Below are 12,790 nucleotides of genomic sequence, written 5' to 3' on the forward strand. Positions count from 1 at the left end.
GTTTTAAATAGAATTGAGTTCTTCAGAATTTGCTGAATTTGTGGTTGTCAGATCACAGATGATTTTGCACAAATATATCTATAATTTGAAAGAAAGATGTCTAAAATTAAAAAGGGATATTAATTTATGATTTATAATTTTTTTTAGAGAATTCTCATATGATTTTGGAAGATTTTTTGCAAACATAATTTGGCGAATAAGTATTATTCTATTATTAAGAAACGACTTTAAGTTCTTAATATCAGCAGCTCTCTCAAGAGTGTCTCAGGGAAAATATGTACTTATAATATTCTTTTAGTAGTTAAAGCAGTGTATTTCTCTCAGTCTTCCTATTAATGTATTTTTGATCTTGTCTCTTAAATTAAATAGTCCTGAGGTGGATTCTTAAAAAAAATTTGTCCCACTAATCGATTAGTGGGGCAAAATTGTTTTCGTAACCAAAATCACATTAAAAATCTAAAAAAATTAAACAAAATTATAGAAGGGTTATTAACATAGCGCAAGGAGTTTATTTAATTTTTGTATATTTTTTATGTGATTTTGGAGTATTTTTCACGGAAACTTTTGCCCCACTAAGCGATTAGTGGGGCAAATTTTTAGTAGCGAAGCTACTCTATAATTCGCTTTGTCCGTCCGTCCGTCCGTCAGTCCGTCAGTCCGTAACGCTATGGGGGAAATGGGATTTACTCAGCCCCTATAAAAGATAGAAAGCTGAAATTTTTTGACAACATTCCCATCATTAAGGAGCACAATTAACTATAAAACATCGATGGCGGTCGGACGGCTTTTTAGCAGGTTTTAGGCTATTTTTTTATTTTCCACATTTTTCCTCATATCTTTGGTGTTTATGGTCCGATTTTCAAAATTTTTTCAGTTAGATGTATCAAAATTAAAATTTTCCGTCGTTTAGAGACCCAACGATGACGGTCAGACTGCCTTTTTGCAGGTTTTTGGCTATTTTTATATTTTTTACATTTTCCCCCATATCTTTGGTGTTTATGGTCCGATTTTCAAACTTTTTTCAGTTAAAGATATCAAAATTAAATTTCCCATCGTTTGAAGAAAACAACAATGACGGTCAGACTGCCTTTTTGCAGGTTTTTGGCTATTTTTATAATTTTTACATTTTCCCCCATATCTTTGGTGTTTATGGACCGATTTTCAAAATTTTGTCAGTTAAAGATATAAAAATTAAATTTCCGGTCATTTGAAGAAATCAACAATGACGGTCAGACTGCCTTTTTGCAGGTTTTTGGCTATTTATATATTTTTTACATTTTCCCTAATATCTTTGGTGTTTATTAATCAATTTTTAAAATTTTTTCTGTTAAAGATATCAAAATTAAATTTCCCGTCATTTGAAAAAAACAACAATGACCGTCAGTCCCATTCACGAAATTTTGTGCTTCGCTACTTATGGATGTTGTCATCCTTGTTTTTTAAGAATTCACCTCTGAGAAATTATTTTTTTAGATATTTTCAAACTTTTTACTATATCAATTTTTGACAGTTATTAACAGTTCTCATCGTTTATTTTCCCTTTTTTATGATTCTTTGCAGGGTATTGTAATTTTCAGGGATCTAAAGGGATAAGACAATGGCTGATAAATTTATTTACATCCTCAATGATGATACACAGAATTACCCCTTCTGTAGATTACAATTAGTGTTTGAAACGTAGGGCTAGATGAATTATTATTTTAGCTTTAAAATCCTATAACCAATCCTAATCATCACTCTGTCATTTGTATGTCTGTTCGTCTGCCTAAGTTAGCAAAAATATTTGCTTTAATAGGGCTAGAATAATGATTCTTTTTTGGTTGGTTTTGATTACTATTGACGTGATTTTAGAGGACAATATAATTTCTATATGTTTAAGGTTATGTCTATACATGAGAGGACAGTAATCTTTTTTTTCATTTCAAAATGGTATCAGTTTTCATAAAACTATTCTTGTTAATATTTAATTTTTAGCATGTCTAACTGACCAACTAAATTACATACATTGTTCATTGGTATTTTATGCTGTCTTTCTTGAATAGCAGCTGAGATATCACATTTCCCCCCATAGTGTTATTGAAAAATGGATAGACAGAAAGACAAATATAGTTATAGAAAAGCTTTACTTCTAAAAATGTGCAATATGCCTAATATTAGTTTCAGATAAATTTTTCAACAAAAAATGGAAACTTTAAAAATAGGATACAGACTTGTACAAATACTGTCCCTCATAATATTTCTCAGTCAAACTTGGGTTACAATCCTAAAGTTTTCACACAAACCAGTAGTTCAAGAAGTTTCTGTAGAAAGGCATGAAGAATTAAAGTATGATATTTACTTTTGTCATCTCAATGGTTTTGATGCGGACAAAGCAATGGAATTAGGATACTATGCCCCTTATACTTACTTTTCAGGTACACTCAAAGTAAAATATAAGTCCTTAGTATGTGAAACTACCTTGAACATGAGTATGATTTGTCTTCAACCGCTCTTCTCCCCATCTTCCCTTTTATAAATGATTTTGCCACCCTGGCCGGAATCAGAAATCAAGGGTAATTATGGAATTTCAAATGTAGAGAACCTCAACTTTTGCAAAGCATAAATCTTGATCTTGAAAATTTGTGAGCTTAATAATTATAAAAAAATTCCAAAATTACCTGATTATGGAGAGTATCTGACTCATTTAGATTTGTTTTGGGTTTGGGTTTTATAGTAATACTGTAATTAATTAGTTCTTAACTTTACCCAATTATCATTTAATTGCCAAATGAAAAAAATTCTGAATTGAAATTCTATTTATACTCCTTTCAAAGATATTGAATAAGTATGTTATGTTATGAATGATTTGTTTTATGTTTTTTAAGTATGGTTTAAAATAAGGTTGGCAAGGCTTTGCCTAAAAAATGCAATAAAATTTATGAAATAGTTATTGTTCAAATGAATTCCAATTTAGGTTTAAATAAGAAGTTTGACCACCCCACATGGCAAGGAAATAGTTCTTATGAGGAGACAATCAAAATAATTTTTAACAATAATTACACAGACCTGGTTGTTGGTAAAATAGTTGGAATATCAAACTTTACACTTGTAGAACAAGATGAAATATTTGTTCCTATTCATGGTTATTGTAGGCTTCTTAGAAATCAATCTCTCAAAGAAGAACTATACATTGGATCTACAAGTAGTCTAAACATTATGATAGTAAATTCAAATTCACAAAGCTCTCTCAGACTCAATGTTGACTCTGATTCAAGTCTACAATTAGGAGTTGGATTAGTTAGTGAAGATGTTTTTTACAATGTTCTGACAACAGTTGATGATAGCGGCATTCATGCTGGAGAATCTTGTACTGATTATACTCAACTTAATTATACTTATGAGGAATGTGTTGATCAGGAATACAAAGACATGATTCTCAAATGGTTTAATTGTCTACCTCCCTGGATTACAGATAATGGATCACAGATTTGTGACAAAGATGTGATGGCAAAGAGAGGAACAAAACAGGAAGTCCAAGATATTTCTTATGAGATTTGGAGGATGGTCACTAATCAACAACTCATAACAGGTTTAATGAAATTTATTTGGATGAATGTAAGCTTAATTGATGTAATATAAATCTATATAAATTCAAGTTAATACCAGTATTGTATGTGTTTAGCCTGTTTAATGCTCGAGAAAGGCTTCTCATGAAATAGCTATGTGTCCTAATAGAGTAGCTTTATTATTTATATTACCTTGACAGGATTTCAGCTTTATTTTGCAGAATTAAGGATCATCCCAACAAAATAACCAAATTGAGGCTAGGGGTGCAGAAAATGATTAATTTCTTTGCACATAATTTTATGACTTATATAATATTTCAGCAAGTACAAATTGTAAGCAGCCATGCAGAAGAGAAGAAATTAGGGCAGTTAAAACTTTTTACAGAGGTATACCCTCCTCAGAGTCCTGGATAAAAATACAAGGATCTAACATTGTATCTGTAAACACGGAGGCATTTGCATTTGGTTTTTTCAGGAAGGATGTAATCAGTGAATTTTAGAATCCCACAAAATGAGGGGAGAGAGTTGACCTTACACAATTGGCAATTTTAATTGTTAATGGCCTAAATAAAAAGTGGTCATTGTTGACATAATATCAACATTAAGATATATAAGTTTTATAAAAAATTTTAATAGTAGAGGGAGATTTGAAATCACAGATGTCAAAATAATTAACTTAAATTGTATTTCCGCTTTTAGATAAAGAATTATACAAAAATGAATTTTATAAAAATTCTTATAATTTAATGCAGATTTCAAATCTCCCTCTAACATTAAAATTCTTTCCAACTTATATATCCTAATCAACATACCAATTATGTTGTCGGCAAAATAAAAGTGGAAATAGCTGACATTTATAGTCCCAAACAATTGCCATGGCTAGCCTTTGAATTATAGTTTTCTTTGGTCTTCCATAGACATGAAGGTTAACATAAGACTTAGGAAATTTTAACTTGTAGGCTTGCCTCAGAAACTCTATAGTATTGCACCCATTATAACAAAATTATTATATAGAGAGATGTTTTTCAGATTCCTGTTAACTGAAAACAGGTTGTTTTTGTTTACAATAATTACTTGTTTTTCACTTTTGTTTAAGTTGCCAACTAATAATCTAAATAAAATATTTTAAATCTTACCTTTAGTGTCTTTAATGATGAGAATTAGAATATTTTTTGAAAACTGATAACAAAATTAATGGAAAAATCTTTTAGTTGGCAACTTAATCAAAAGTGCATTACACGGCATGAAACTATGTTAACTAGATAACAGGTGATTGATTTAAACAAAGACGACCTGTTTTCTGTTAACGCCTTTTAAAAACACATCTCAAGAAAAAGGCTACTTTTTGTTTGGGGCATGGGACATTTAAACCACATATTACTGATTTAAATCCGGTTTAATAGTCTAGTTGTTGAACTGGGCAGTGCTCTGGGACTTTGGCTTGGTCTTTCAGCACTGGGAATCATAGAAATAGTCATTTCTATTCTACAAGCAGTTAACAAACTTAAACCAACAATCCAGAAAAAGAAAAATACGAATTAATTTATTTCATTGCAAGTTATCAGGGACAAGCCACTTTGTGGGAGGGGATTGGTGCAAAAATGTATTTTTTCTTTCAACGAAGTCCCTTTTTTCACTCATTCGTTGGATTTAAAATTTTTGTGTGCCTTTTTAAAAAAAATTGTAATTTGTTTATCATAATTGGAGCATTTATCAATTTATTATCATCCAATTGTCCAATCCTTTTAAGTAAAGGTTTGTCCTATTAAAATCGTTTACCGAATGGAAATTTTCTCACCTCTCTTTGTTTTAAAGAGTATTGTACTTTTTTTTCCTTGTTTTCTCAAATCAAATCTTTAAAATCTATCTGTTTTTGGTTTATATTTATTCCTAAAATATTTCGTTATGAAAAAGCTTAGTTTGCGAGTATTTAGGTAGATATTGATCCCTATTTCTAAAACGAAAACTAGTGGCTTAGCGCCTTGAGGCCTCTAAGGACACCTGAGGGGAATAGGAGAAGTTAACCTTTTACTTCCAGTTTTAGTTTTAAATAGGAAAGAAAATATGTGTTCTAAGGGATAGGGGGCATTTTTCCTAGGGGAGATTTCTCTTGAGAGTGTGGAGAATACCTTACCCAAAATTGTTATAAACCTCCCCAGGACCTATGCGAAGCTACCCTGGAAATGAGAACCACTTCCGTTTAGCGGTTAGCGAGATCCTTTGCTACAGACATAAGAAGGTTACTACTTTATATATTAGGATATTTTTAATAGAATAAAATCTTAACCTAACCTATAAATACTGTCCTAACCAAATTGAAAACACAGGGATAGTGGGAAGGTTTTTCTTGCTTTTTATAACCAAGCTATATTTCAATTTTAATTCTGTAATCAAGTATTAAATTTTTTTTAAGGAATGAGCTGGATAAAATAAAAATCCACTAAAGTCGTCTTTATTCTAATGTATTTTTAAATTGTCAACTTACTTATTTGTATGCATTAATGGATTTTTGTGATTTAAATGTTTCAGGCAAAATTGATGATTTGAGATATTTCTTTTTTTTTTAATTAGATTTTATAAAGCAAGTAGGTAATTTAAAACAAGATTTCTTTTTTGGAAAAATAATCACAAAACCTTTGTATAATATGAATTTTCCTTGTAAATTTTTGTTGGGGGGGGGGGGAGGTTGGAGAAATTAGACTGGTACCAAAAGTTTTATAAACACACTCTCTCATTCGTTGGCTTAACAACGTCGGATACTTTTAATAAATCTTGATTTGTTGGTTCAAACCTTGAGGATCCCAACTTTATTTTATAGAAGGGGGGAATTTTTGACTAATATAATCGGGGATGTAAATAAATTCATCTACTTTTGTCTTATACCTTGTGATCCTTGAGGTGGTCCAAAAGGACCAAAAAATGGTAATATCTATAATATTTTATCCTTCTAGTTTTAAAGAAAAACTTTAATGTTATGGTCATAACCAGGGCTCTTAAGGGATAAGACAATGTTTCTTTACATGATGATATACTCAATTACTCCTTCTGTAAATTAAAATCAGTAGTTTCACAACTTTTAAAAATTTCCAAAATATTTCAGCCAACGAATAAGTTAGATACTGTTGTTTTGTTAAAACTTTGGGTACCACTGCTCCCATCCTTCCTGAGTCATAATAAAATATCGGCGCGTCAAATATCGATAACCTAACAGACCAACACTCAAAACTTGTACATAGCTTCGCTTACAGTAAAAAATAAACATAAAAATTTTGTTTGATAATTATATTCTGACGTATGAATAACAGGTTTTTTAGTACAATAATTATTCAAGAACAACACATGTAAAAATCTACACAGGCGAGAGAGACAAAACAATAAAATTTAGCTGCTTTATAGTTGTAGTATGTACGTATGTATAAAATTGTATACGCAAGCCTATGTAGATGTAAAATGTATATATGATATAAAAAGAAAATAATAATGTATGTATGAATTATCACTGGTCTTTGCCGACAAATAACATTCTACAGGGGGCCAACTAAAAAGATCTTGATTTTTTTGACTAAATAACTTTGTGAAAAAGATCTATTGCAAGTTGAAAGCAAACTTTCAAAATTTGGGGGAATTTTTACTTTAGAAAAATATTTTGAATTACCATTAAAGTTTTTTTTAACTTTTTAGTTCTCAAAAAATGGTGTTTTTTTTATGTTGCCCCCTGTAGATTAATATCACACATGAAATAATTACATAACAAGGACATTTTAAATCATAAATCACAGCTCTTTATTAAGTTTATATTTTCATCAAACTATCATTCACATTTAATTATCTTTTGAATAAATTTGATGAAAATATTTTCTAATTCTCTTTAAAAACTCAAAATAATAGTGGCTTAGAGAACTTTTCTTATTATTTGATTCTTGGAATATACAAATATTTAGTGCTTAATTAAGATAAAACAGAAAAAAAAGAATATTGCTATTTGAGTCAAAATTAAGAGTATATGTATAACGTATATAAAAAGGTTACTATAATGTTAAAAATGTAAAATATGAAAATATAACAATTAATTTCATAATCCTGTATTTGTTATTGTTTAAATCTATGGCCTTATAAATCAGACTTATTTGTGATGTAAATTGATTCAATATTAAGGATAAAATTTAATTTTTTATGCAGTTAATGCCTTAAAATCACAAACTAACAATTTTTATCCAGCTGATGGCAAGTATTAAATTTTGATTGTTATTTAATGGCAATTTTTATGGAGACAAAATAACTAAATGTAAAATCTTTACATGACCCTGTATAATTATGTAACAATAATTTTGAAACTCGAAAAAACAACAGTTTCTAAAAATGAAAATTTGTAAAATAATAATATCACTTTATGCAGGACTGAATTGTGTCTTTGAAACTTCATTTTTTATCACACTTCAAATTTTTGGCGGGAGTTGAATAAGGGCGGGAAAAATGTCGTCGTTTAGCACGTGCCAACATACCGCCATTTTATCTAGGCGGTACTAGCAGAATTTCTAGCCAGCACGGGCATGACGTCACAATTTGGCGGGAATATTTACCGCCCCAGCCCTTGCCAAAGCTGAGCCGTACGGCATGGGGGTCGTACGGGCCATCAGCTGACTGGTAGCCGCCGCCAAGGTTACCGGAACCGGCTCCGCCCAGCGTTTGCAAGTTTTTCGAGGTGACAAAGTCGAAGACCTTCATGGAGTATCCGGGCAGGATCTTGTAGACGGAGAAGTTGCGGGAGTTGGGCAGGTCCAGGGTGGGGCTGTTCACAAAGAGAGGGATGTCTGACCGGTTGTACACGCTCACTGTGCTACCAGAGTAGGAGAGAACTACACCTGAAATAATAAACCAGGTTAATACAATAATGGGAAGACATTAAAAATGGAAATGATTTTGACTACCTTGCATATACTTTTTTTTGTGATATTTGCCTTTTTTCTTTCATTTTTTGTTGTTGTATAAAACAGGGATCTAAATGGGTAATACAATGGCCGATTAATTGATGTACATCCCCAATGATGATACACAAAATTACTCCTCATTTAGATTATGATTAGTGGTTGAAACGATTGGATACTCAACTAATTGTACCAAAAAAATTAAAATTTACAAAAGTCCCCAAATTTGTTAGTTCAACCAATAAGAAAATATTATTATAAAACTTTGGGGACTAATGTAATTAAAAGCCTCCCTCCCTTGTAAAATTGATTTAAAACATTATCTTACCTAGCCCAATCTTATCCCTGGCCTTAACAATGCTCTGCGGGGCCTTGGCATTGTCCCTGGCAGAGATGGTCTGTAGGCAGAGTGCCTGGCAGTCAGGCTCCAGGCGGCCAGACAGAGAGCTGAACACTTGGACACTGTTCGAGCTCACTGGGAACTGTCGGCCCACACGTTTTCGCTCCTCCCAATAGGCAAGTGTGCACCAGGTTTGACATCCTGAAATATTAACAAAATTAACATTTAATTAATAATAACTTTAATAAATGTAGATGTTTTAATCAGAGAGAGAGGGGACAAAAGGCTGTTTATTACACTAGTACCCAAAGTTTTATAAAAACTTTTCTTATTCGTTTGCTTAACTACTTTGGGGACTTTAGTGAATTTTAATTAGTTGATTCATTAAGTTGAGTGTTCAAACGTTTCCACCACTAACTATAATCTACAGAAAGGTAATTTTGTGTATAAATTTTGTGTGTAAATCAATTTATTGGCAATTGTCTCATCCCTTAAGATCCGTAAAATATGTTACAGAATTTGCTATACAATTATCCTTTTTCTTTATATAGCATGAATATCAAATAGTTGGAATATTTAAAAAACAAGCACTAATGCGTAATTATTGCGTTATTTAATGCGTAATTACTTTTTTTTATTGATTTAATGTCCCAATAAATTAAAATGTGGGCTGTCGGCGCCGACAGTCAACTTTATTACCAGTAAAAATTTCTAGTCTGTTAAAAAGTTGTTTAGGATTATATTATTTATTTAATTTTGTCCATAAAGCGCGTAGAAAAGTTTCTTAATTTAAGAAAAAAAAATGATTTACAAGGCAAATGAACTATATAGTAGGCCTACTATTAAAAAGCAGATTGCCAGAAAGCATTAATGAAACAAGAAAACCTATAGAGTAGCTTCGCTATTCAAAAGCTGCTAAACAAAACATTGTTGACAAATGGACGTACAGACATAGGATGCAATAAACTATGGAGTAGCTTCGTTATTAAAAAGCTGCTAGACAAAACATTATTGTTGTTTATAAAGGCATGGCGTCGAAATTCTTGATATCAGACCAAGCTCATCTAGACTGATAAAAAAAAGTCTCAGGGAACTTAGGGGATAAGACAATGGATGAAAAATGAATGTGCATCCCCTATGATGATAAACAAAGTTACCCCTTCTATTGCAAGTTTGAAGCAAAAAACCCAAAGTTTTTAAGCACGCGCATGCGAAAAAAGTTTGGGCACCTAGTCTAGTTAAAGAACTTAATTTTCTGAATGTTTTAGTCTATGCTAACAATATTTGTATTAAATTTCTCAATATAAAAATAGCAAGTTATATTATTTAGAATTGAAAATGCCACGCGTAATAACTTCTGCTTTGTCAAGCGCATTAATTAAAACAAATATTTATATATATATATCAATATCCTATTATATAAAGTAGCAATGTTTTTTTTTGTCTGTAGCTTAAGATTTCTACTACTAAACAGCGACTATCTATTAAAATAAAATAAAAATTAACAAAATTTTCTATTCTAAATTATATAATTCAAAGCTCTATTAACGCATTTAAAAAATATTGAATTTCATACAACAAAAATAGATACATCCTTTGTAAACTAAGGTTTAAATTTTTTTCTGCAAATTAAACTATGCTTGGACTGGACATCAAATATATCTCTTAGATGGACGTTATTTTGAGTGTGCTTTACTGGATAGATGTGTTAAAATAAAATTGACCTTAAAAACATTAATAAAATAATTTTAGCTTAAGATCCAGAAGTACAAAAAACTAAAAATCTCTCGAGACCTATAGAAAGAGTACGGGAAACAGCTTAAAACCATCTCGAAGTAAATTCATTTAATAATTAATAAAATAAAGTATATTTAAGGTTTAGTTGTTATCTATGTAGTCAGACTAAAGTATAATCCAAACGGCGCCTACAAAATATGCAAAAGTATACACTTTTACGTGTACATACATACACACACACACACACACACACATACACAGAAATACACAAAAACACATTTTAATCTGCACTATTTATAGCCAAGGTGTTATCATTTATTACAATAATAATTCATTTGACAAATGTTTTTTTTAAATGTAATATACGCCAATCTAACCTATAAAAAGTTTTTTACCTACTGATTTGTTAGCCTTTTTCTAAGACAATTTGGGTAAAAAACTTAGGTATTCATATTTTAGTGACAATAACCAATATCATTAATATCTTGTAATTAAATATGTTTATTGATCATAAAATCTTATATTTCATGTCTTTTAATTAGCTTTATGAAAAATTATAGAATATTCCTAAGTTTCTCAGAAAATAAATAATTTTTACAAACCTGGCTCGTTTGACGTGGAGCCGTAACCTGCGGTTCGCGACCCGCTTTTAGAATCACAATCGCTGCGGCTACCGCCGCCGCAACACGCGGCAAAGCAAGAGGACATCCATTCGCAGTCCCCGTTGGCCGCAGCCGTTACACAGCTGGTCACACAACTTTTTAGAGCTGTGTATTTTTTATCCAGCCCTTTGAGAAACTTTTTAAAATATCTTTGTTGCGTCGACGGAGGGCAACAGTTTAGCGTCAATAATTTGCGTAACTTGCGCCGAATTTTATCCGTCACTTTGACACTGGGCAATAACTCAGCCATTGTTTAAGCTAACAGGCTAGTTCTAGTGTTTTAATTTTATATTTTTCATTGTTTCTTATTTAATTCACTTTTATGGATGACTTGCTATCGTCTGTACGTCCCATGGACGACTAGAAAATATCGAGGACTGCTGAAGACCTAAGTCTGACTGCAGCAATGATAAAACAAATAAAAGAAACCGAATAAAAAGAAAGGACATTACTGAACGTAAATCGCGAGTTGGACTTTTTCAGAGAGAGACGGAGGGGGGGGGGGTCAGGCGCCGAAGGCGGAGACAGGCAGTAAAGGGAGGAGCAGTGAATTAGAGAGGGGTAGAAAAGAAGGGGATGGGGGGATAATGTGAGAAAGAAAGGGGGATAAAGTAGAGGGGAAAGGGGTATAGGCGCCATTGAAACTAAACACACACCGGACAAAACTGGGAGGAGAGAGAAGGGGACAGAAAGATAGGGAGAGAGAAAGAAGATAGATAGAGAGACAGGGGGTGATAGATAGATATTTAGGGGGTGATGAGAGGCGCATCAAACCAATCACTATGGATTGAAAATCCACAAAAAAAAACAATCAGACAGTTTCCGAAATCTTTATAAACAAAGCCCTATTTATTATAATTCCATAATAACGAATTAATTTTGCTTTAAGTGTCATTTTTTGCAAAACAACTAATAATGATTATTCCTTTAAGGGTAGACTTTCATTAAAAATTTATTAATTGGCATGTAGGCTTTTAAATGCATCTATAAATATAAATGATAGTTTTTAGATAGAAATAATTTGTATTTATTTTGAAAAGAATAATTTGATTTTTTCTGAATTTCTAACTATCAGACCATAGTGCATAAAAACATTGGGTAAGATGATTTTGTCTAGAGTTGGGGAAATATAGGGAATTGTGGTAGAGAGGGCGGGGGTGGATAATTCCCCCACCATCCCGTAGTCGGGGAGGGGGGTGGGGAGAGGGCCATAGTCCCCAAAATGTCGTGGGAAGGGAGACATTAGTGGTTATGGGACGGAGACAGATATTATGTGTGTGTGTGTTTCAGGAGGGGTGGTTTTTTTATGGGGAGGTGGGGGGTGAAAAACCACTTTGACGATGATAACTAAAGTAGCAATCCATTAGAGATAACATACTAGACTGTTACAATAGATTGTCCATGATAAAAATCGGCCATTCTAGTTTTGGTTTAAAATTTTTGTTATATTTTAATGATTTTAAATTCCAAAAACAGAAACTTGTCCTATTACTATAGTTTTAAAATGGTTAATCCTAAGCTAGGGCGATAAGGACGTCCATAATAAATATTTCGCATTTGAAGCAATTTTACAACATAAAA

The 12,790-nt window shown here is 31.8% G+C and overlaps 2 protein-coding genes across 3 annotated transcripts in view; both read right to left on the reverse strand.

The window, feature by feature from the left end:
* Positions 1–12,790, reverse strand: part of LOC145326828 (long-chain-fatty-acid--CoA ligase 4-like) — a 173,506-nt gene that overhangs the window by 77,810 nt on the left and 82,906 nt on the right. The window lies entirely within an intron of this gene.
* Positions 6,813–12,790, reverse strand: part of LOC145326826 (SMAD family member 6-like) — a 98,738-nt gene continuing 92,760 nt past the window's right edge. Inside the window, exons 9-11 of one of the 2 annotated variants that reach the window (XR_013881984.1) lie at positions 8,799–9,011; positions 7,280–8,407; positions 6,813–7,049 (exon numbers count right to left, since the gene is read on the reverse strand). Coding sequence is in view for 1 of the 2 variants with exons in the window: in XM_080170255.1 (XP_080026381.1) it covers positions 8,055–8,407; positions 8,799–9,011 (566 nt within the window). In the remaining variant the exon portion in view is untranslated. Of the gene's footprint in view, positions 8,408–8,798; positions 9,012–12,790 lie in introns of both variants that reach the window. The other variant, XM_080170255.1, reaches the window with a different exon arrangement.

This window comes from Acartia tonsa, chromosome 8 (assembly GCF_053477335.1).
Source record: "Acartia tonsa isolate MP-2025a chromosome 8, ASM5347733v1, whole genome shotgun sequence".
Classification (NCBI taxonomy): domain Eukaryota; kingdom Metazoa; phylum Arthropoda; class Copepoda; order Calanoida; family Acartiidae; genus Acartia; species Acartia tonsa.